General features: G+C 44.0%; 1 protein-coding gene across 1 annotated transcript in view; it reads right to left on the bottom strand.

Moving 5' to 3' along the window:
• Positions 1-26,270, bottom strand: part of nrxn3a (neurexin 3a) — an 851,023-nt gene that overhangs the window by 651,058 nt on the left and 173,695 nt on the right. The window contains exon 11 of the mRNA XM_060932786.1: positions 21,572-21,955. Within this exon, the coding sequence (XP_060788769.1) occupies positions 21,572-21,955 (384 nt within the window). The remainder of the gene's footprint in view (positions 1-21,571; positions 21,956-26,270) is intronic.

The raw sequence follows: 26,270 nt of genomic DNA, 5'->3' as shown, positions 1-26,270 counted from the left end.
GCCTTTCACAAACACACTAGCAACACAAGGCTAATCTAGGCCTCCACCACGTGTAGTTAGCTACACGAGGCTAAACACATGGTCAAGTCCTTCCCCCCCCCCCACACACACACAAGCACACCTTAGCAACAGAGCTAATCCTTTGTTCTATTTAGATAACATTCCTTTGTTTTAGCTAGCAACAAGCTAGGCCATACACACACGCGCACACACACACCATATCATATTTGTATATATTGATTATCCATTTTTATCTTTGTATAATAAATTCATTTATTATCAAAGCTGTGTGTATTCATCTTGTTGGTGTGAACAATATCTGAAGTCCCCAATCTTCTCAAAGAATTCAAAAAGGTGCATATAAGTTATGTAATATGGTAAGTGATCGTAATAATTTGGAAATATACCATAATTTAGCTGTTTGGTAATTTATTATTAAGCACCAGGATTAATGGTATGATTCACTAAATGATTCATTGAACGATTCACTAAATGATTCATTGAACGATTCACTAAATGATTCACTAAATGATTCATTGAACGATTCACTAAATGATTCATTGAACGATTCACTGAATGATTCACTTCAAATGAGACTGATTCTATGGTATGATTCAATTCAAATGAGTCAAAGTAAAACGATTCAGTGGGATTGATTCATTTTAATTATTAACCTTCAAAATTTAATGAGACTGATTTAACGAGATTGATCACTTAATTTCAATAATTAACTGATTGCACCCACAATCAGAGATGCAGGCTTCTGAACTGAGTGCTGATAACAACTTGGGTCGTCCTTCTCCTCTTTAGTCCGAATGACACGGCGTCCCTGATTTCCATAAAGAACTTCAAATTTTGATTCATCTGACCGCAGAACAGTTTTCCACTTTGCCACAGTCCATTTTAAATGAGCCTTGGCCCAGAGAAGACGTCTGCGCTTCTGGATCATGTTTAGATACGGCTGCTTCTTTGAACTATAGAGTTTTAGCTGGCAACGGTGGAAGGCACGGTGAATTGTGTTCACAGATAATGTTCTCTGGAAATATTCCTAAGCCCATTTTGTGATTTCCAATAAAGAAGCATGCCTGTATGTGATGCAGTGCCGTCTAAGGGCCCGAGGATCACGGGCACCCAGTATGGTTTTCCGGTGTGGCAGTGGGGGCGTGATCAAGTGCTGGTCTGTGACAGGAGGGCGGAGTCAGGGAAGGTAAGTGGCAGAATCACTACACCTGAGAGCAATTAACCTGTGTTTGTGTGTCTTCCCAGTGACCGCGCCCTACTTAAGGAGGGAGAGTGAGAGCAGAGGGTCTCTTCCGGAACCAGACGCAGAGTGTGTGTGTCTGTCTGCAAAAGTGCATAGTTGTGATACTGAAAAGTGTGGCAATAAAACGCCCTGTCAAACCTGATCTCTGTCCTGCCATCCTCTGTGCTCCACCCACCCACACTGAACTGCTACAGTGGTGCCGAAACCCGGGACATTGTGGAGTACAGCAGCCGATCAGCCCCATGGAGTCTTCCCCGTTCGCCAAACTGGTCCACGCCCTCGCCACGGCCCAGCAAAGCCAGCACCAGGCGCTCGTCACCCTCCGCAAGGAACAAGAACGGCGCTTCGAGGCCCTGGTGCTGGCCCAGCAAGAAGATCGGGAGGCGTTCCGGCACCTCCTCGCGTCGGCGGGGTCCACCAGCGCTCCCACCGCGGGCCCATTTCCCCCCCCCACCGTAACCAAGATGGGTCCGCAGGACGACCCCGAGGCTTTCATCACGCTCTTCGAGCAAGTCGCAGAGGCCTCGGGGTGGCCGATGGAGCAGCGTGCGGCGCGCCTCCTCCCTCTGCTAACGGGAGAGGCACAGCCGGCCGCGCTACAGCTCCCCGCCGACCGCCGGCTGGCCTACGCGGACCTCCGCCGGGCCATCCTCCAGTGCATGGGGCGCACCCTGGAACAGCAGCGCCAGCGCTTCCGCGCCTTGTGCTTGGAGGAAGTCGGCCGGCCGTTCGCGTTTGGCCAGCAACTCCGGGACACCTGCTGGCGGTGGCTGAGGGCCAACAACCACGACGCCAAGGAGATCGTCGATCAGGTGGTGCTGGAGCAGTTTGTCGTGCGCTTGCCAGCAGGAACCGCGGAGTGGGTCCAGTGCCACCGCCCGGCGTCGCTGGATCAGGCCATCGAGCTGGCGGAGGACCATTTGATGGCTGTTCCGGCAGCAGGACAGCAGACAGCCTCTTATCTTCTCTCCTCTTCTCTCTCTCTCTCTCCCTCCTCCTGTGTCCCGTCCTCGCCCCATTCCCCCACCGCGGAGGCGGGGGTCGGCACCACCCCAGCCGGCCCGCCGCACCCACGGTGCCCTCCCGTTTCTCCCTTCTGTGTCTGTCTCTCCCCCCCCCCAGGTGAGTGAGCCCCAAAACATCGGTGCAGAGAGGAAGCCCGGGCCGGTTTGCTGGCACTGCGGGGAACCGGGCCACCTCCAACAACAGCAGTGCACGGCAAGGGAGGTGGGCGCGGTGGTTCGGATCCCCGACGCGCCAGAGGCCGCCCTCGATCGGGCCGGAGCGTATCGCATACCGGTGAGTATTCAAGGGGATACATATCAGGTGTTGGTGGATTCCCGTTGTAATCAGACGTCCATTCACCAAAGCCTGGTTCAAAACGAGGCATTGGGGGGAGCACAGGGGGTGAAGGTGTTGTGTGTGCACGGGGATGTTCACAGCTACCCTTTGTTGTCAGTCCACATTTTTTTCAGAGGGGAAAAAGTTATAGTGAAGGCGGCGGTTAATCCTCGCCTTACCCACTCTTTAATTTTGGGGACTGATTGGCCGGGATTTTGGGATTTAATGACACATTTAGTGAAGAGTGGGTCCTGTCATTTAACAGGGGGAGGTCCCGGTGTCGCTTTGGCGGGAGCAGCTGTCACAGAGCCGTCTACGTCATCTCCGCGTCGGAGTGAGGAGCCGCCGGCTCCTCCTCCCTCTCTCGGGGAATCCCTCGCTGATTTCCTGTTAGAGCAGTCATGAGATGAGATTCTGCGGCATGCGTTTGACCAAGTGAGAGTAATCGATGGTCAAACGATCCAGCCAAACGCCACCCCGTCCTTCCCCTACTTTGCGATTATGAAGGATAGATTATACCGAGTGACGCAGGACACTCAAACTAAAGGCCCGGTCCCACTGCACTTACGGATGCAAAGAGGATGTAAAACGTAAAAAAATCTTTGCCATCCGTTGGAAAATGCTATGCATCCGTTGTGTACTCATTGCATACGTGCTTCATACGCTCTATCCATCGGGCATCCGTCCACTGTGATTTCATCCGCGCAAAAAGTTTTGAGCTGCACAAAACTTTTAGAACGGATGAACTTTCCGCTGTGTACGATCCAAATCCGCGACATATACGAGCAACAAACGTTCTATGTCCATTATCATCCGTTAAACGTCTGCTGTATCCTCTCTGCATCCTCTGGGCATCCTCGCAACTCACATCCGCTGCAGCTGAAAATGGAAAGAGGGAGGAAAGATAAGGTACATGAAACGTCTATTCATCGTTAGTAGCACGGAAATAGAAAGGATGTAAGCGTATGCATCTCGTATATAAAGTATTCAAAACGGACAAAGCGTTTATATCTGGGATGTATCTCGTATATTTAGGATGTCTGGAGTATGTCTAGAGTATGTAGAAGGACACCTAGCGGACAATCGATATTTTGTATAAAAAGGGGGAGAAAATCATCTAGTAGTAGAGATGTATCAATGTAGCCGCCAGCACGTCTTTCCGCTTTATGCTGACGGCGTGCGTGCTGCATCCCTTTATATCCGTGAAGCAGACGCAATTCATACCCCCCGCATGCGCAGTGAACGGTCTGCATCTGATATACATCCGCGCAACATCCCCTTTGTTTCCATTAGGCGTACGTGATGCATCCCTTTCATCCGCTATGCATCCGCTCTTTCTGCTATGCGTCCGCTTCTCAGTTATCACCGGTAACCCCTTCGGAGCTGTCATCCACTTCCATCCGCTTTCATCCGCTAGGCTTCCTATGAACATGCGTTTAACATCCCCGCTATATACTACCCACGTCCGTTCTTTTCCGTTCTGTTTTCGCAAATTTTCGCCAATTTTGTCCATTTCTGGAGCGGATGAAAACGGATAGAGCCACCCCCGAAATTTTGCTCGTCCGCTGTGTCCTTTTCGCATACGTTTTGTGTCCATCGGCCAGTGGGACCGGGCCTTAAAGAGCGAGTCACGCAGCTTTTAATTCCGAAGAGCCGCTGGGAATTGGTATTCCAGGCGGCTCACTTTAATCCCATGGCTGGACACCTAGGGCAGGACAAAACACTAGCCTAAATAATGGCCCGATTCTATTGGCCGGGGATTCGCGGCGACGTTCGTAGGTGGTGTACGGCGTGCCGCGAATGCCAATTAGTAAATCCAGTGGCCATTCCAAAAGCGCCTTTGCACCCCCTACCTTTAATTGAGACCCCGTTCAAAAGAATTGGGATGGATCTCGTCGGGCCATTAGATCGGTCAGCACGAGGGTACCGCTTTATATTAGTTCTGGTGGACTATGCAACATGGTACCTGGAAGCAGTGCCTCTGCACAATATCTCAGCACGCAGTATTGCAGAGGCACTCTTCCGCGTCATCTCCCGAGTCGGAATCCCGAAAGAGATTCTGACTGATCAAGGCACTACATTTATGTCACGGACACTGCGCGAACTGTATGGGTTATTGGGGATTAAGCCGATCCGCACCAGTGTGTATCACCCACAAACGGACAGTTTAGTGGAACGGTTCAATCGCACCCTCAAAAATATCATTAAAAAATTCGTAAGTGAGGACGCATGTAATTGGGATAAGTGGCTCGAGCCCTTGTTGTTCTCAGTGCGAGAGGTCCCCCAAGCCTCCACGGGGTTCTCCCCGTTCGAATTATTATATGGGCGTAAGACGTGCGGCATCCTAGACGTGCTGCAGGAAAATTGGGAGGAGGGACCTTCAAAAAGCAAGAACGAAATTCAATACGTTATGGACCTGCGCGCAAAACTCCACACGCTCACCCACCTAACCCAGGAGAATTTGCGGCAGGCCCAGGAACGGCAAGCCCGCCTGTACAACAAGGGTACGCGCCTTAGGGAGTTCACACCGAGAGATAAAGTACTCGTACTGTTACCCACATCGAGCTCCAAATTGATCGCCAAGTGGCAAGGTCCCTTTGAGGTCACACGGCGAGTCGGGGACGTCGACTATGAGGTGAGGCGAACGGACAGGGGTGGGGCGCTACAGATTTACCGCCTCAATCTGCTTAAACTCTGGAATGAGGAGGTCCCCATGGCATTGGTGTCAGTGGTTCCGGAGAAGGCGGAGCTGGGGCCGGAGGTTCAAAAAGGGGCACTGGCATCACGTACCTCTCTGGTCCCCTGTGGAGACCACCTCTCCCTGACCCAACTCACGGAGGTCGCCCAGTTGCAGACCGAGTTTTCGGATGTGTTCTTGCCCCTGCCCGGTTGCACTAACCTCATAGAGCACCACATAGAGATGCCCCCGGGGGTGGTAGTGCATAGCCGCCCTTACAGGCTCCCCGAACACAAAAAAAGGTGGTTCGGGAAGAACTTGAGACCATGCTCAAAATGGGCATCGTCGAGGAGTCCCACAGTGACTGGAGCAGCCCGGTGGTCTTGGTACGCAAGGCCGATGGGTCGGTCCGGTTCTGTGTGGACTATAGAAAAGTCAACGCGGTGTCTAAATTCGACGCGTACCCAATGCCTCGTATTGATGAGTTGCTCGATCGACTCGGCACGGCTCGCTTTTATTCGACACTGGATTTGACGAAGGGATATTGGCAGACTCCACTATCCCGAGAAAAAACAGCCTTTTCCACACCATTTGGTTTACACCAATTCGTCACACTTCCGTTTGGGCTGGTGGGGCACCCGCTACGTTTCAGCGGCTGATGGACAGGGTCCTCCGCCCCCACTCCACCTATGTGGCCGCCTATCTCGACGACATCATCATATATAGTAATGACTGGCCAAGGCACCTTGAACACCTAAGGGCCGTCCTTAGGTCGCTGAGGCGAGCGGGACTCACAGCCAACCCGAAGAAGTGTGCGATTGGGTGGGTGGAAGTACGGTATCTGGGCTTCCACTTGGGCAACGGGCAGGTGCGTCCCCAAATTAACAAGACCGCAGCAATTGCGGCCTGCCTGAGGCCCAAGACCAAAAAGGGGGTGAGACAGTTCCTGGGCCTGGCTAGCTATTATCGTAGGTTTATACCTAATTATTCGGACGTCACCAGCCCACTGACTGATCTGACTAAAAAGGGGGCACCAGATCCGGTCCAGTGGACGGAGCAATGCCAGCGGGCTTTTTCTGAGGTAAAGGCTGCACTGTGTGGGGGGCCACTTTTACACTCCCCTGACTTTTCTCTCCCCTTTATGTTGCAGACCGATGCGTCGGACAGAGGGCTGGGGGCGGTTTTGTCCCAGGAAGTGGAGGGGGAGGACCGCCCTGTCCTGTACATCAGCAGGAAGCTGTCGGTGCGTGAGGGGCGCTACAGCACCATAGAGAAAGAGTGTCTGGCCATCAAGTGGGCGGTCCTCGCCCTCCGGTACTACCTGCTGGGGCGCCCGTTCACCCTCTGTTCGGACCACGCGCCCCTCCAGTGGCTCCACCGCATGAAGGATGCCAACGCGCGGATCACCCGTTGGTATCTGGCACTCCAACCCTTTAATTTCAAGGTGGTCCACAGGCCGGGGGCGCAGATAGTCATGGCGGACTTTCTCTCCCGTCAAGGGGGGGGGGAGTCAGCTGCAGGCCATATGGCCGTCCGGCCTGAGTTGGGCAGTGGGGGTATGTGGCATGATCTGTGGGGGCATGGTCAAGCGCCGGTCTGTAACAGGAGGGCGGAGTCAGGGAAGGTAAGTGGCAGAATCACTACACCTGAGAACAATTAACCTGTGTTTGTGTGTCTTCCCAGTGACCACGCCCTACTTAAGGAGGGAGAGCGAGAGCAGAGGGTCTCTTCCGGAACCAGACGCAGAGTGTGTGTGTCTGTCTGCAAAAGTGCATAGTTGTGATACTGAAAAGTGTGGCAATAAAACGCCCTGTCAAACCTGATCTCTGTCCTGCCGTCCTCTGTGCTCCACCCACCCACACTGAACCGCTACATCCGGCCTTGACCCTTACGCACAGAGATTCTTCCAGATTCTCTGAATCTTTTGATGATATTATGCACTGTAGATGATGATATATGTTCAAACTCTTTGCAATTTTACACTGTCGAACTCCTTTCTGATATTGCTCCACTATTTGTCGGCGCAGAATTAGGGGGATTGGTGATCCTCTTCCCATCTTTACTTCTGAGAGCCACTGCCACTCCAAGATGCTCTTTTTATACCCAGTCATGTTAATGACCTATTGCCAATTGACCTAATGAGTTGCAATTTGGTCCTCCAGCTGTTCCTTTTTTGTACCTTTAACTTTTCCAGCCTCTTATTGCCCCTGTCCCAACTTTTTTGAGATGTGTTGCTGTCATGAAATTTCAAATGAGCCAATATTTGGCATGAAATTTCAAAATGTCTCACTTTCGACATTTGATATGTTGTCTATGTTCTATTGTGAATACAATATCATTTTTTGAGATTTGTAAATTATTGCATTCCGTTTTTATTTACAATTTGTGCTTTGTCCCAACTTTTTTGCAATCAGGGTTTTGTGTGTGTATATATATATATATATATATATATATATATATATATATATACCGTATATATATATATATATATATATATATATATATATATATATATATATTTTTTTTTTTTTCATTACCAGGTTGTAACATCCAGGCTGCAATGCAAAATTAAAGAGGTGCTTTATCATTTTAAAACTGCATTTGCACTGGAAATAATAATAATAAAAAAAACAAACTTGAACTTCCTTATGTTTGCCTTTTAAGGAAAAGAACCCAACCTTTCTTCTGGGGGATGGGGCTAGTTTCATGGCCAGAATATGTTATCAGAACCGTGGATGAAAAACCAAGTGCTGAAATTTTATTGTTTGTTGTTGTTTTAAGTGTTATGAATTAGATATCTGTTGTTGCATAATTTTTAATAATTGATTGTGCTTTATATGCTTTAAAAAATATATATTACTCTTAATTGATAATGCTTCACTGAAAAACACGTGAGCTCAGGGTTCTAACTCGTCCTTTTCAGTGTATTGGGCCAATACGCAATGTTTCCTTACTGTTACGCCCACAATATTGCTGACACGCCTGTAAAAGTTGCCGCTACACTAATAAAAAGACTTGTCAATCTTGAAAATGTGGTCTTTTGTTTAATTTTCTCTTGTTATCCCCACACGGTGGTGACAGTGCACTGCCATGATAATGTTCTGCATGCGGACATACTCCACTCCTGGTCTAAGTAAGCGCCCAGTGTATAGCTGCCCGAGTAGTTTCATGTGGAGATTGTCACTGATCATGCTAGTCCAGTTTACCTCCTTTCTTATGCTGTGTTTGTGGTAAAGTGCCATCCGTGTTAAGAGGCGCTTACGCACCATGCACGTAATACACGCCGGTCCCTGAGTTATTCCATAAATATGTCACTAATATAGTTGACTATTATACATGCAGGCCACTTTTTCCATGGAATAAAATCATGTATTCTATTCCCTTCTAGTGGGTTTATTGATGGCATGCAATATTGTTATTATATCGCTTATCCCCCATGTATTACGCCACTCTCCCCAATGGAGAATGAGCGTGCAACATTGTTATAATATTGCACATTGTAAAGACAACATGACGTCACATTTCGGAGCTCATGCGAAGATCCAGTGACAAAACATCTGCTGCGCATGCACACAATCATTTCTTTGTTGGCCGGGAGAGAGAGAAGACAGGGTTAATTCAGTGCTCGTATTAAGCACTAAATAAATAAACTGAAACTAAAGACACACTGAACACCTGAAAGGCTACCAAAACTTCATTATATATTCTTCACACATATTTACAAGAGAAAAACATACCAATGGACATCAAAAAACTGGAAAAGAGACATGTCAGAGATGTAAAATTTCTGTGCTCACAAGTGACTGACAGTTTGTTCACAAAAATGGCTGAGAGGTTTGCTTCATTAAAAGCTGAAGATTTAAAGAGAAAGACACACTGAACACCTGAAAGGCTACCAAAAGTTCATTATATATTCTTCATGCATATTTACAAGAGAAAAACAGACCAACGGACATCGAAAAACTGGAAAAGAGACACGTTGGAGACGTAAAACTTTCACACTAGTGAGTGACTGTGACAGTTTGTTCACAAAAATGGCCGCGAGGTTTGCTTCATTAAAAGCTGAAGATTTAAAGAGAAAGACACGCTGAACACCTGAAAGGCTACCAAAAGTTCACTGGATATTCTTCACGCATATTTGCAAGAGAAAAACAGACCAATGGACATCGGAAAACTGGAAAAGAGAGCAATAGCGGAACTATAAAGTTCTACTTGGAGGTGAGGAAACGTGAGGGAGACTTTTACGAGAGGACTTCACTCATGGACTTCACTCAGCAAAGCCCTTTTCTTTTGAACAACTGCAATGTAACAATTAACTATGGCCAAAAGAAACTTTGAACTTGAACTGTCTACCTGTATATAACTTGTAGCACGGGCAATTGCTCTCAGACAACGAGGGAGGCTCAGCCTCCTCTAAAAATGACGAACATCGTGTAGGATGAATGGCGCTAGGCTTATGTTATAGCCGACCTTATAACATTGCTATTTCAGATCCAGAATCATATAAATATATGTGCTCAACCCAACTACAGTGCGAAATCATTCCGTTATAACTTTCCCCAGTTCGCCTAATGTGTGCGTGAGTTTTCCCCCCTCGTGACAACGCGATGCAGCCCAGACTCAGTGGACTTCAATGGCATTTGGGAGCTATGCACTTTCAATATCAAAATGCAAGACGATTATTGGACAAATACTGCGAAAATGCCTGCCCACCAGACTCCCATGGACTCCCAGTCTCACAGTGGGAGGGACATGGCAAAGCTTTCCGCGAGGAGACTGGTGATTGGTGAAAGCGGCCGGATATTTTCTTTGATTGACAGCTCGTTTCAAATATAGACAGGCAGCAGTAAATTTCAGTTCAGTCCCATGCGGATTCGCAAGTGCTGTGGTGTATTATAAGAGATCAGCTTACATTTCGATTTCATTCATTACATACGGTTTCTACCAGCTTTTTTAGTTTGTATATATTTTCATTGTAAATAAAGTGTAAATATAGTGTTGTCAAGTTTGCTATCTTAGTTCCAGAAATTTCGTTTATTTGAGTGACTGAACTTGAGGGGGCTAGTCAGCTAGCAAGAAAGCTGCGCACGGATACCAAGCATTGTTGATTTAATTTTGGCGAAGCCATTTGCCAGTCTTCCTTTCGAGGAAAAAATTAAAATTAAAGAGCAGGGTAGACCAACGCCTCAAATTGACTTGGTGAAAAAGGTAGGGAATAATACTCGTTCCTTTCAGCTCTCCTGGTACGAGAAAGTGAATTGGCTAACAGCAAGTGACCCACATCAACAACAGTAAATAGGCTACTTTAGTAATATGTCATGGATGGACCAAAAATATAGAATCTATTTAAAATGTTTATGCTGAGTATATTATATTGGAATATATATTTTTCTGGATATGAATTAAACACAGCTACAATTTGGAAAACATTTTTAAACAAAAACACAGCCGAGAACATTTCACACTACAGACCTGGATTAAAAGTGAAGGGTTATCAAAATTGTCAATAAAACATTTCTCAGTCAAAATAAGTAAAATATAGGGAAAGTGTCACTGAATGAAATGTGTGGCACCCAGCTCTATGTTTGGCTCCCCAAGGTCAGTGCTTGTGCCTATTACAGAACACTCTGCTGTTACTGCTGAGGTTCCTGACAAAGAGCTGCTTTCATCTCATCTCATTATCTCTAGCCGCTTTATCCTTCTACAGGGTCGCAGGCAAGCTGGAGCCTATCCCAGCTGACTACGGGCGAAAGGCGGGGTACACCCTGGACAAGTCGCCAGGTCATCACAGGGCTGACACATAGACACAGACAACCATTCACACTCACATTCACACCTACGCTCAGTTAACCTAACCTGCATGTCTTTGGACTGTGGGGGAAACCGGAGCACCCGGAGGAAACCCACGCGGACACGGGGAGAACATGCAAACTCCACACAGAAAGGCCCTCGCCGGCCCCGGGGCTCGAACCCAGGACCTTCTTGCTGTGAGGCGACAGCGCTAACCACTACACCACCGTGCCGCCCCGAGCTGCTTTCAATAATGATCAATTTTTAAACAACATGCCACAATTTTAAAATATAAAATGTTAAAATATACCCCCCAACACCACCATCATGTATATTGGACAGTAGGCTAATGGGCCAAAAGAACCTGTTATTTCACAGTTTGTGACCCTGCCAACAATCAGCCAGATCAGAGGCAAGAGTATGGGCAAAATTGATGTGTTTTTTCTTTTTTCTTTTAAAATCTGGAAATATCGTAACCGACCAGCCTCCCCTGTTTGAAAGACTACCAGCTGCCACTGACTTGTATATAAGTTGGGTTGTTGTTCAGGCTTTTTGGACTTGTACCATTTTTATTGTTAGAACGTTGTACAGTACATTGGATTGACAGAACACTGAATTACATTTGATCAGAATCAGCATTCAGTATTAGTAAGTTACCGTCTTGTTCTTACCTTTTTGCAAAATCTATAATTGTTCCATCGAATCTGTAGGTATAATAATAATAAAAAAATAATAATAATAATAATAATAATATCGGCTGTCTTTTTTCATGGTCTATCAGATATATTCCATTCAGCTAACTAACTTGTCTTTGACTCATTTAGTATCATGCTAGCTGAATGGAATATATCTGATATGCCACTCAAAGCCAGCCAATATTATTTAAATATTAATTATAAGTCTTCGATCAAAAACAATCACAGAAAATTGGCAAAAAAAATTCATTAATATTGCAAAAAAGAGTGACTTTCAGGGAGGCCTGCAAGTGCCAGGAAATGCACTAGAATGCATCTCCAAGCATGTAGAACCCGTGAGCTTTCAGGGGCTTAAGGCAGCCCCGGACCCCCGGCCAGTGTGACTGGTGCCACTATGCTGTTATTTTGGTCTAGTTAGAACCCTGAGGCTAAATATTAACTAGGATGTGATCTTAATGTGGGTAAAGTAGGTACCAACTTAAATGTTCTTAATTATCATATAATTTAATTGATAACTCATGGTATCTGGCTAGTTTCTATATTTCAGACTTTTGCTTATAATTCTTTGGTTTGAAAATCTAATAAAAGTTAAAATTCTGGTCAAGCCATAGCATGAAGATTACATAAATGCTGTGATTTGATAATGACAGACTTATTAAACATTCTGTAGTTTTCAGAGACTCATTTTCTTCATTAACGTATGAATAAAGTGTAAGCAAATAAATCTAAAACAAAGATCAAGTCATATCTTACTGGTTATGAGTCCACAGATTTTTTTTTCTTCAAGACTTCATCATTTTTCAGGTGGTTCCCATGGGCGAAAACTCATGAAATTTGGCACATACATCAGTGCTTGTGACAGTTACTCAGGGCCAGATCTTTGTCCCCAGGTGTGGCTCAGTGACTCTATAGCACCACCATTTGCAACTGAGTCTTGCGCCTGGCATAGTTTCATGTACACGCACCAAATTTGGTAAACATGTGGGTCTCCCTAAAATAAGCACATTCACACAGTGTTCTGACTTTGCTATTGGTTTAAAATTTTTATATCGATTTATTATTTTATTAGGAATAGTACTTGAATAAGCAGATTTTATGTTGTGTTTATTAGACAAGCACTTGTAAGTAAGTAGCCATACATGCAAAACTAGATAATTTATCACATGCCTACAGAACTTAGTCTGGATGATCTAAGTATGGTTGAGTATTTGATGACAGTAACTAAATGTAATATAATGTAATTAATTAATTAATTAACTAAATATCAGATCAGCACATACAGTTAGGTCCATGTATATTTGGACACTGACACACATTTTGTTTTTTTTTTACCTGTTTACTGAAACATATTCAAGTTATAGTTATATAATGGACATGGACATAAAGTCCAGACTTTCAGCTTTCATTTGAGGGTATCCACATTAAAATTGGATGAAGGGTTTAGGAGTTTCAGCTCCTTAACATGTGCCACCCTGTTTTTAAAGGGACCAAAAGTAATTGGACAATTGACTCAAAAGCTATTTCATGGGCAGGTGTGGGCAATTCCTTCGTTATGTCATTCTCAATTAAGCAGATAAAAGGCCTGGAGGTGATTTGAGGTGTGGTGCTTGCATTTGGAAGATTTTGCTGTGAAGAAAATATGCGGTCAAAGGAGCTCTCCATGCAGGTGAAACAAGCCATCCTTAAGCTGCGAAAACAGAAAAAAAAACATCCGAGATATTGCTACAATATTAGGAGTGGCAAAATCTACAGTTTGGTACATCCTGAGAAAGAAAGAAAGCACTGGTGAACTCATCAATGCAAAAAGACCTGGACGCCCACAGAAGACAACAGTGGTGGATGATCGCAGAATAATTTCCATGGTGAAGAGAAACCCCTTCACAACAGCCAACCAAGTGAACAACACTCTCCAGGAGGTAGGCGTATCAATATCCAAATCTACCATAAAGAGAAGACTGCATGAAAGTAAATACAGAGGGTTCACTGCATGGTGCAAGCCACTCATAAGCCTCAAGAATAAAAAGGCTAGATTGGACTTTGCTAAAAAAACATCTAAACAAGCCAGCACAGTTCTGGAAGAACATTCTTTGGACAGATGAAACCAAGATCAACCTCTACCAGAATGATGGCAAAAAAAAGTATGGTGATGGCGTGGTACAGCTCATGATCCAAAGCATACCACATCATCTGTAAAACACAGTGGAGGCAGTGTGATGGCTTGGGCATGCATGGCTGCCAGTGGCACTGGGTCACTAGTGTTTATTGATGATGTGACACAGGACAGAAGCAGCCGGATGAATTCTGAGGTATTCAGAGACATACTGTGTGCTCAAATCCAGCCAAACTGATTGGTCGGCGTTTCGTAATACAGATGGACAGTGACCCAAAACATAAAGCCAAAGCAACCCAGGAGTTTATTAAAGCAAAGAAGTGGAATATTCCTGAATGGCCAAGTCAGTCGCCTGATCTCAACCTAATTGAGCATGCATTTCACTTGTTAAAGACTAAACTTCAGACAGAAAGGCCCACAAACAAACAGCAACTGAAAACCGCTGCAGTAAAGGCCTGGCAGAGCATTAAAAAGGAGGAAACACAGCGTCTGGTGATGTCCATGAGTTCAAGACTTCAGGCAGTCATTGCCAACAAGGGGTTTTCAACCAAGTATTAGAAATGAACATTTTATTTACAATTATTTAATTTGTCCAATTACTTTTGAGCCCCTGAAATGAAGGGATTGTGTTTAAAAAATGCTTTAGTTCCTCACATTTTTATGCAATCATTTTGTTCAACCCACTGAATTAAAGCTGAAAGTCTGAACTTCAACTGCATCTGAATTGTTTTGTTCACAATTCATTGTGGTAATGTACAGAACCAAAATTAGAAAAATGTTGCCTCTGTCCAAATATTTATGGACCTAACTGTATGCTTGATGATAGCAGTAAAATACTTTTTTTAACTAGTAAGTTAAATCAGTATCACTGTTAAACATCCTGCCTTTTCCTTGAAGAGAGAGAACCCAGATACTTTGGAGTACTTTTATTTTCTGCTTCTTTTGTTCAGTTTATAATGCATCACTGGAGAAATCTCACTAGAATCAACCTAAGGGAGCACTTTGGAGTATAGAATGGCCACATTTGTATTAATCAAACTGACGTGAAATTGCAGAAAGTGGAACCGAATCAATACTCATGCTTTTATTCATGAGTATCTTGTTTACAGCTTGTTACAGTAAATTTACTCTCTGTCTCCAGACTCAATGACATTTCACTCTGAGTCCTGGAAATCACCCAAAATGCAGAGCAGATAGTAATACAATAGGCAACATATCTAAAGTATGCAATCTTAGCGATAATTGAGGTATTTGTCAGGTTAGAGCCAAGTAATGTGTCAGGTTAGAGTCAAGTAACACATCAGGTTAGAGCCAAGTAACACGTCAGGTTAGAGCCAAGTAACAAATCAGGTTAGAGCCAAGTAACACGTCAGGTTAGAGTCAAGTAACAAATCAGGTTAGAGCCAAATAACACGTCAGGTTAGAGCCAAGTAACAAATCAGGTTAGAGCCAAGTAACACGTCAGGTTAGAGTCAAGTAACAAATCAGGTTAGAGCCAAGTAACACGTCAGGTTAGAGCCAAGTAACAAATCAGGTTAGAGCCAAGTAACACGTCAGGTTAGAGTCAAGTAACACGTCAGGTTAGAGTCAAGTAACAAATCAGGTTAGAGCCAAGTAACACGTCAGGTTAGAGCCAAGTAACAAGTCAGGTTAGAGCCAAGTAACAAATCAGGTTAGAGCCAAGTAACACGTCAGGTTAGAGCCAAGTAACACATCAGGTTAGAGATGAGCAACGTATCAGGTTAGAGTGAAGTAACGCATCAGGTTAGAATCGAGTAACACATCAGGTTAGAGGCAAGTAATGTGTCAGGTTCAAGTTAAGTAACACATTAGGATAGGGATGAGTAACACATCAGGTTAGAGACAAGTAATGAGTCAGGTTAGAGCTGAGTAATGCATCAGGTTAGAGGCGAGTAACATGTCAGGTTAGAGACGAGTAACACATCAGGTTAGAGCTAAGTAATGCATCAAGTTAGAGCTGAGTAACGCATCAGGTTAGAGCTAACACGTCAGGTTAGAGACAAGTAATGCATCAGGTTAGAGCTGAGTAAGGCGTCAGGTTAGAGCTGAGTAACACGTCAGGTTAGAGGTGAGTAACACGTCAGGTTAGAGATGAGTAACACATCAGGTTAGAGGCAAGTAACGCATCAAGTTTGAGCTGATGCATCAAGTTAGAGCTGAGTAACGCGTCAGGTTAGAGATGAGTAATGCGTTTGATTAGAGACAAGTAATGCGTCAGGTTAGAGCCGATTAACGCATCAGGTTAGAGACGAGTAACGCGTCAGGTTAGAGACGCGTAATGCGTCAGCTTAGAGCAGATTAACATGTCAGGTTAGAGTCAAGTAACACATCAGGTTAGAGATGAGTAGCACATCAGGTTAGAGTGGAGTAATGCGTCAGGTTAGAGATGAGTAATGCATTTGATTAGAGACAAGTAATGCGTCAGGTTAGAGCCGATTAACGCATCAGGTTAGAGACGAGTAACGCGTCAGGTTAGAGACGCGTAATGCGTCAGCTTAGAGCAGATTAACATGTCAGGTTAGAGGCAAGTAACGCATTAGGTTAGAGCTGAGTAGCACGTCAGGTTAGAGTGGAGTAATGTGTCAGGTTAGAGATGAGTAATGCATTTGATTAGAGACAAGTAATGTGTCAGGTTAGAGCCGATTAACGCATCAGATTAGAGCTGAGTAATGCGTCACGTTAGAGCCGAGTAACGCGTCAGGTTAGAGCCGCGTAATGCGTCAGGTTAGAGCCGTGTAATGCATCAGGTTAGAGCTGTGTAATGCGTCAGGTTAGAGCCAAGTAACGCGTCAGGTTAGAGATGAGTAACGCGTCTGGTTAGAGCTGAGTAGCGCGTCAGGTTAGAGTGGAGTAATGCATCAGGTTAGAGACGAGTAATGTATTTGATTAGAGTCAAGTAATGCATCAGGTTAGAGCTGAGTAACACATCAGGTTAGAGCCGAGTAACATGTCAGGTTAGAGCCGTGTAACACATCAGGTTAGAGATGAGTAATGCATCAGGTTAGAGCCGAGTAACGCGTCAGGTTAGAGACAAGTAATACATCAGGTTAGAGCTGAGTAATGCATCAAGTTAGAGCTGAGTAACATGTCAGGTTAGAGTGGAGTAATGTGTCAGGTTAGAGACAACTAACGCATCAGGTTAGAGATGAGTAACACCTCAGGTTACAGCTGAGTAACGTGTCAGGTTAGAGACGAGTAACTTCTCAGGTTAGAGACAACTAACACGTCAGGTTAAAGCTGAGTAACGTGTCAGGTTAGAGCTGAGTAACATGTCAGGTTAGAGACGAGTAACACGACAGGTGAGAACCAAGTAATGCATCAGGTTAGAGACAAGTAACGCATCAGGTCAGAGATGAGTAACATGACAGGTTAGAGCCGAGTAATGTGTCAGGTTAGAGACAAGTAACATGTCAGGTTAGAGACGAGTAACACGACAGGTTAGAGACAAGTAATGCATCAGGTTAGAGACGAGTAACGCGTCAGGTTAGAGACGAGTAACACGACAGGTTAGAGAGGAGTAACGTGGCAGGTTAGAGATGAGTGATGCGTCAAGTTAGAGACGAGTAACGCGTTAGGTTAGAGACGAGTAACGCGTCAGGTTAGAGACGAGTAACGCGTCAGGTTAGAGACGAGTAAAGTGTCAGGTTAGAGACGAGTAACATGTCAGGTTAGAGACAAGTAATGCGTCAGGTTAGAGACGAGTAACGCGTCAGGTTAGAGACGAGTAACACGACAGGTTAGAGACGAGTAACGTGGCAGGTTAGAGATGAGTAACGCATCAGGTTAGAGACGAGTAACGCGTTAGGTTAGAGACGAGTAACGTGTCAGGTTAGAGACGAGTAACGTGTCAGGTTAGAGACGAGTAACGCGTCAGGTTAGAGACGAGTAACGCGTCAGGTTAGAGACGAGTAATGCGTCAGGTTAGAGACGAGTAACGCGTCAGGTTAGAGACGAGTAATGCGTCAGGTTAGAGACGAGTAACGCGTCAGGTTAGAGACGAGTAACGCGTCAGGTTAGAGACGAGTAACGTGTCAGGTTAGAGATGAGTAACACGACAGGTTAGAGATGAGTAAAGTGTCAGGTTAGAGACGAGTAATGCGTCAGGTTAGAGACGAGTAACGCGTCAGGTTAGAGACGAGTAATGCGTCAGGTTAGAGACGAGTAACGCGTCAGGTTAGAGACGAGTAACGCGTCAGGTTAGAGACGAGTAACACGACAAGTTAGAGATGAGTAACGCGTCAGGTTAGAGATGAGTAACGCGTCAGGTTAGAGACGAGTAACACGACAGGTTAGAGACGAGTAACGTGTCAGGTTAGAGACGAGTAACGTGGCAGGTTAGAGATGAGTAACGTGGCAGGTTAGAGACAAGTAACGTGGCAGGTTAGAGACAAGTAACGCGTCAGGTTAGAGACGAGTAACGTGTCAGGTTAGAGACGAGTAACGTGTCAGGTTAGAGACAAGTAACGTGGCAGGTTAGAGACAAGTAACGTGGCAGGTTAGAGACAAGTAACGCGTCAGGTTAGAGACGAGTAACGTGTCAGGTTAGAGACGAGTAACGCGTCAGGTTAGAGACGAGTAACGTGTCAGGTTAGAGATGAGTAACACGACAGGTTAGAGATGAGTAAAGTGTCAGGTTAGAGACGAGTAATGCGTCAGGTTAGAGACGAGTAACGCGTCAGGTTAGAGACGAGTAATGCGTCAGGTTAGAGACGAGTAACGCGTCAGGTTAGAGATGAGTAACGCGTCAGGTTAGAGACGAGTAACGCGTCAGGTTAGAGACGAGTAACACGACAAGTTAGAGATGAGTAACGCGTCAGGTTAGAGATGAGTAACGCGTCAGGTTAGAGACGAGTAACACGTCAGGTTAGAGACGAGTAACACGACAGGTTAGAGACGAGTAACGTGTCAGGTTAGAGACGAGTAACGTGGCAGGTTAGAGATGAGTAACGTGGCAGGTTAGAGACAAGTAACGTGGCAGGTTAGAGACAAGTAACGCGTCAGGTTAGAGACGAGTAACGTGTCAGGTTAGAGACGAGTAACGTGTCAGGTTAGAGACAAGTAACGTGGCAGGTTAGAGACAAGTAACGTGGCAGGTTAGAGACAAGTAACGCGTCAGGTTAGAGACGAGTAACGTGTCAGGTTAGAGACGAGTAACGTGTCAGGTTAGAGACAAGTAATGCGTCAGGTTAGAGACGAGTAACGCGTCAGGTTAGAGACGAGTAACACGACAAGTTAGAGATGAGTAACGCGTCAGGTTAGAGATGAGTAACGCGTCAGGTTAGAGACGAGTAACACGTCAGGTTAGAGACGAGTAACACGACAGGTTAGAGACGAGTAACGTGTCAGGTTAGAGACGAGTAACGTGGCAGGTTAGAGATGAGTAACGTGGCAGGTTAGAGACAAGTAACGTGGCAGGTTAGAGACAAGTAACGCGTCAGGTTAGAGACGAGTAACGTGTCAGGTTAGAGACGAGTAACGTGTCAGGTTAGAGACAAGTAACGTGGCAGGTTAGAGACAAGTAACGTGGCAGGTTAGAGACAAGTAACGCGTCAGGTTAGAGACAAGTAACATGGCAGGTTAGAGATGAGTAACGCGTCAGGTTAGAGATGAGTAACGCGTTAGGTTAGAGACGAGTAACGCATCAGGTTAGAGACGAGTAACGCGTCAGGTTAGAGACGAGTAACGCATCAGGTTAGAGACGAGTAACATGTCAGGTTAGAGATGAGTAATGTGTCAGGTTAGAGGCGAGTAACATGTCAGGTTAGAGATGAGTAACGCGTTAGGTTAGTGACGAGTAACGCGTCAGGTTAGAGACGAGTAACGCGTCAGGTTAGAGGCGAGTAACATGTCAGGTTAGAGAAGAGTAACACATCAGGTTAGAGACGAGTAACGCATCAGGTTAGAGACGAGTAATGTGTCAGGTTAGAGGCGAGTAACATGTCAGGTTAGAGACGAGTAACGCATTCGGTTAGAGACGAGTAACGCGTCAGATTAGAGAAGAGTAACATGTCAGGTTAGAGACGAGTAACACGACAGGTTAGAGACGAGTAACGCGTCAGGTTAGAGACAAGTAACGCATCAGGTTAGAGACGAGTAACATGTCAGGTTAGAGACGAGTAATGTGTCAGGTTAGAGACGAGTAACGTGTCAGGTTAGAGACGAGTAATGCGTCAGGTTAGAGACGAGTAACGAGTCAGGTTAGAGACGAGTAACGCGTCAGGTTAGAGACGAGTAACGTGTCAGGTTAGAGACGAGTAACGCGTCAGGTTAGAGACAAGTAACGTGTCAGGTTAGAGATGAGTAATGCGTCAGGTTAGAGACAAGTAACACAACAGGTTAGAGCTGAGTAACACAACAGGTTAAAGCCAAGTAACGTGTCAGGTTAGAGCTGAGTAACGTGTCAGATTAGAGCCGAGTAATGTGTCAGGTTAGAGCCAAGTAACGTGTCAGGTTAGAACCACATAACGCGTCAGGTTAGAGCCGAGTAACACGTCAGGGTGGAGCAAAGTAATGAGTCAGGTTAGAGCCAAAAGATGTATCAGGCATTACTTAATATTAAAAAATATTTTAGAGCATAATTGAGTTTCACATTTTTTTTTAATGTAAAAGCCAGAATCTTTTGGTCGAGTCGTAACTGTAGCTCCAGCTCAGATCTACTGCTCCACGCTGTGAGATTAATGAGCTTATTTATTATTATGATTAAGTCACTCATCTTCTGTTTACAAATGGCACCTGGTGGGATTTTAAAGGTTAAAAGCTGAGCAAACAGACACAAGGTGATTTGTCAATTTTACCTAATTACTATATAAAAGAAAACATTCAAACTGAACTGAAATCATGTGATTATTATAAATCTAGAACTATGCTTCAGAACTATGCACACTTATAGTCATACATCTGGACAGAGCAGATAAACCAATCTGTATGAATACCATATGGACATAAATTTTGTATTATGTTTATAGTGTGAATAAGATATGGAGTGAGTCAAAGATGCCAAGGCTCCGAGTTTCAGCTAGGCTCCTCCTACTTATTTCCAAAATCAGAAAGACAGACAGATGTCATGTATTCAAGTAGCTACACATCGGGAAACCTTCCCCTTCCTTCCCTTTAAAGAAACTACTTATTCCTTGTAAAGATGCCTTTTATGGAAAAATTTGCAACTTCTGTGGTTGACGGTCGAATTACTGTAAGTACAGTGCCAAAACATTTCTTAAGGAAATGCAGAAACTATTGAAATCAACTGCATGGAAATATTACAAGTCTTTTTTTTTTTAAATGTAGCTTTGAATTTATTATCATTGTCATTACAAACTGCAGCTTTATGTTAAATAGCGTGGTCCGTCTGAGAGTCAGTACAACTTGAAGCTTTAAATGTGTGAAAAATCTGCTGAACAAATCTAATATCTAGTTATTTGTTCAAAAAAAAAAAGATTCTCCCTAAGAAAAAGGCATGAAAACTACACAGTTATTTTGAACAATCTGAATGGGAAAATTGACCACATGTGTAGCTCGAGTCTGAATATGAGAAACTTTCCATATTTGCGTGTGTGTGTGTGTGTCTGTTGTTTTGTTTGGTTGATGGGAACGCACCATGATTTGCATTTCCATCTGCAGAAACAAAAGTCTGGCGAATTTGCTTCAAATAGACAGAAATACTGATGTTGACTCACCCCTCTCGCAGGTACGCGACCAGTATCCAGTGCCAGTGCAGTCACAGATGAAGCGGTTCCAGCCCTCTTTGCACACCCCTTTGTTCTTGCATGGGTAGCTCTCGCACTGCTTCCCTGGCACTTTGTTGCAGGATGGTTTGATTCCCGCTCCGTTCTGCTCTCCAGCTATCTGCCTGATGTCTTTACTGCGTCCGTCAATGAATAGGTCCCTGATGCAACCCACGTAGCCGTAGTTTAGCATGGCGGTCCAGAGCTCGGTGGGCAGAATGAGGCCAGCACGATTCTCAGGAAGTCCACCAAGGTACATATCGCCCTCCAGGTCCAGGATCTCGCTCTCTCCACTGGCCGTGAATGGGGTACGGCGGCTGTTTACGGATATAGTACCTACAAAGAGAAGGGTTTGCTTTGTAAAAGATGTACTGTATGTGTCACTTATGAATGTGTTATCAAGTCCCTATGTAGGTACCCTTCAAATAAACTCTGACCTAATTTAATTATGGTAAGATCAAAATAAAGAACATTGATTTATTTCCCAGAGTATCCACACTGATCAAGATGAAATAACTCTGTCATTTGATCTTCTAAAAATTAATTTATTCCTATCCTAACAAACCGCGAGCTGGCCTCGTGGTTAGTGTGGCTGCCTCTTGACCGGGAGATCGTGAGTTCTACTTGTGGTTGGGTCATACCAAAGATCATCATAAAAATGGTACCATCTGGCAAGGCATGCCACAATACAGATGTGAGTAGGGAATCAAACTCTCGTGTTTACCAGAGGACTAGCTCCCCACTGTAACCCTAGCCATGTAGGTACCTGGTTATTTACCACAAATCCAAAGTCTTTTAGCACAAGTTCTAAAGTCTCTTAGCACAGCTCTATATTCTTTAGCACAACTCTGGATTATGGTCACGATAATAGAAAAAATACTCATCTTGATACAGGAAGGGGTTTATTATGATTGCTTAGGGACTGGAAGCCAGAATTTCTGCTGCTGTGCATGTTAAGGATCAGTTGTTGATCCCTTGAAGGGTGGCACAACTGTTTAAACAGAAGGGCGTCAGGACGAGCACAAATTCCTCTCTATCTTCTGGTGCCCCGTTGCACAGTGAAGCTGTGCTGATGAGTTTACAGGCTAGGCTCGTCAGCAAAAAGAAGCTGACAAGGATCCAGCACCGACAGCACCTAAATTTACAGTCCAAGATTTTTTGTTTATTGGATCGTGGCTACAGATAATGGATGGATGGATGGATGGATGGATGGATGGATGGATGGATGGATGGATGGATCGTTTCCATAAAAATGAAATTAATGTCTTCCAACTTCTTAAATCATGTGCATTTTTAGTAGCGCCTGCAGTTTAATTGATTATCAAGTTGTTGTTGTTATTGTTTTTTTGTTTTTGTTTCAAGTTTAATTATTTCACTTTCTTGCAATTAGAAGTCACAGCAATTATCTAAAATGTAGATAGCTTAATACAATAATTGAAATAGCTGTACATAGTTTTCCTTTCTTTCGACCTTTTCTCTTTTGTAAAAAAAAATAAAATAAAGAACAAACAAAAAGCTTTCTTTAAACTCTTATCATCTTGTAAATTCCGCTTGACTTTTCATTCTTTATCAAATTAGCAAATTGTAAATAATAAATATGATATAATTTAAGACAAAACAAACCTGGAAGTTGTCAGTAGCAGCGTACTGTGTCAGGGTACGTGCTGTGTTAAATAATTTGGAGGGAGGATTGGTGACTAACATATGGGCTACATCAAACATGGCGGTTTCAAGATGGCGGAGTGGGGAAATACAATCGCTCATTTTCGATCAGAATCTTGGCAACTTTCATGAAAAAAAAATCCATCAAACATCTTTAAACATGATCAGTAAGTAGTCATAATAAAGATTAAGTGTTCTTGGATCTTGTGCTAAAGAACATAGAATTGTACTAAGATACTTTAGAACTTGTGCTAAAAGACTTTGGATTTGTGCTAAAAAAAAACTTTTGTGCTAAATAACCGTAAACCGCTATGTAATAGGTGAGAGGCCGAGGGCTACAGAAATGGAGACTGGTGCTGCACCCACGTACATAAAGAGCTGGGATGGGTTTCGCAAAAGGTTCTTAATGATAAGAGCATCTTAACTAGGAGAGAGATTGTTCATTGTGATTTTCGCTCTACCATTTGTGTTACCATGCTTTTGGGAAACCCATCCCTGGTTAGTACTGGCACAGGAGAGTGCCTGGGAAGACCAGACCCTGGCGTGGGAAGGACTTTGACTTGACTATCTTAACAATCAAGCCTATTTTCTGGAACATTTCTAATGGAAGAATATCTCTGTTGGAGAAAGATCCAGTCGTTACAAAAGCAAAAGGAGATGTTAAAATCATGTTGTAAATTTGCACAAGATTCCGTTGTGAATGTTTCATGACAGACCCGGCGGCAGAAACGGTCTAGTAGCCGGGCATTGCACTGGCTGGGAGTGGGCACGCATTGGCGAACCCAATTTTACTAGGGGGGTCCGGGGGCATGCTCCCCCGGAAGAAATTTTTGAAAAAAACACTCTAAAATGGTGTATTTTGAGCTCTTCAGACACCCTGTTCCGCTGCTATATATTGTCCGTCACTGAGCGCATTTGCAGGGAATATTCCGTTTCATACGGAATATTGGCAGTATTCCGTTTGCGCACGAGTCATGTTGTAAACTCGTTCCGAATACCCAACACTGAATGCGCAAACGGATGATTGTGATCAATGTTGACAGCAAATTAAGATTGATATTTACAATTAAGAGTGCGCAACAGAAGATTACATCACACTCATCCTCCCTGCACAAAGCCTAACTGCAGTCACTGAATCCCTTCTAAGTGAAACCATGCGCATTAAAAGTTTTATGTCTCAAATCTAGTTTTGTGAAGCATGACAACATTAATCTTTAATACAGATGTGTTTTGTAGGTTAACTGAAATGTCAAAACCAGTTTCTTACATCCAGTGCTTAGTTTGCAAATCAAACGCCAAGTGCATGACAGCGCAGGGCTGACGAGATGGGCGCAGGCCGAAACGTTAAGAAAACAGTGTCATGTATACACATTTTAAATTAAGGACTTTTTCTTTAATATTATGCCCTTTAAAAAAAAAAAAAGAAAAGCGTTTAATTGTAGTAGCCTGCGATTTATTTATTTATTTATTTATTTAAAATATTGTGTTAAGCTGTTGGCCCTAGCCTATGACAGGGCGGGCGGGCCCACACTAGGGCGGGCCCACGTGACTAAATGGGCGGGCCCGGCCCCCAAAGGCCCGCCCATCGTGCCGGGCCCGGTTCATGATTTCAATGACTTTTTGTTAAGCCCACAGTTATACTGGCAACCAATTCCAATTCTGAATTTTATTGTTGTGTATTTTTCAGATTCTTTTTTTTTTCATGTCAGATTCTTGTTAATTGTGAAGTTTCAAAATCTAAATGTATTATTTGCACTCAAATGATAAACATGAATAATGGAGCCCAGCCAGTGGAGTTCATATGACATAAAAAGGGGGACACAACCACTACAGGAACTCGACTGTCTTTCTATTTCCTGGACTGTATTACACAAGAAGGATACAGACAGTCTGGGTTTTAATAAGTATATCAAATAAAAAGCTGTTCAACAAATGCAAAGAGACTTACAGCCAGATTTTCTGTCGGTGTTTTAAAAAAAAAAAACTTTCAGGATGTATTAAAGGTGCATAGTGAGAAGTTGTGGACACAGTGATTTTTACGTCTGGCCCCGTTGTATATGTATTTATAGGAGTTTCTGTTTCAGACCACAACATTTGAGGGAGGACATTATTTAAATGAATCATGCAATGTGATTTACTAAGTTTTGCAGTAATCAACTGACTGCTAATGAAGCCTTTATTTAATGCTGAAAAAAAGCATGTCTTAATTTTACGTGAGAGAGACGCTGTTAACGAGTGTACAGAGCAAAGCGCAGAGACTGTTGGAGCATGCAGGTAAAGTTCAGCACATACAAAATAGAGTTTTGTTTGTTCAGATTAATATTTTCTCTTCAACAAATATAATTTATGTGCTGGCAAAAGTCCCACTGCACACTCAGGAATGAGGCATGTGGTAGGAGGAAGAGAATTTTCTCCACTCATGTTAATTTATTTGGAATGACAGAGGAAGACGTTCTCAGAACATATTGATTTATATCGATATCGATATTAATATTGAAGGCACGTTATCGTGTACCTGTTTGCCACCCTATGCTAATTTGCACCGTTGGTTGTTATTAAAATGACCGGACTGCATTTGTGTTCATTAATTTGCGCGTTAGTAGTCATTAGTATGATCACCCACAGAACTGGCCACTCCCATTGGTACTTTTTTGGACTGTGGCCTAGCGCTAATTTGCCCTGCTTAGTAAATCATAATCAACAGAATGGCATTCTTTCTACAGCCACACTGATGCAACATCACTGGGAAAAAGATGTTTTCAGCTGAGCACATTCCCGCGATGGAATAATGTAAAAACAGGAATCGGATGTTAGTCATGTCTTGCATATATGTGAATAGATGGAACCAAAAAAATCATGAAAAGTTTCAAGTGATAGAATCATGCCTCTCAGTATAAATGCAGCCTAAATGCTCAATTAGTTTCAGGCTGTGCTAAACAATAAAACTACACTCACTGGCCAATTTAATAGGAGCTTGTTGTTGATTCTA

Source organism: Neoarius graeffei, chromosome 11 (genome assembly GCF_027579695.1).
Source record: "Neoarius graeffei isolate fNeoGra1 chromosome 11, fNeoGra1.pri, whole genome shotgun sequence".
Lineage (NCBI taxonomy): Eukaryota > Metazoa > Chordata > Actinopteri > Siluriformes > Ariidae > Neoarius > Neoarius graeffei.
This window is presented reverse-complemented; position numbering and strand designations above follow the sequence as displayed.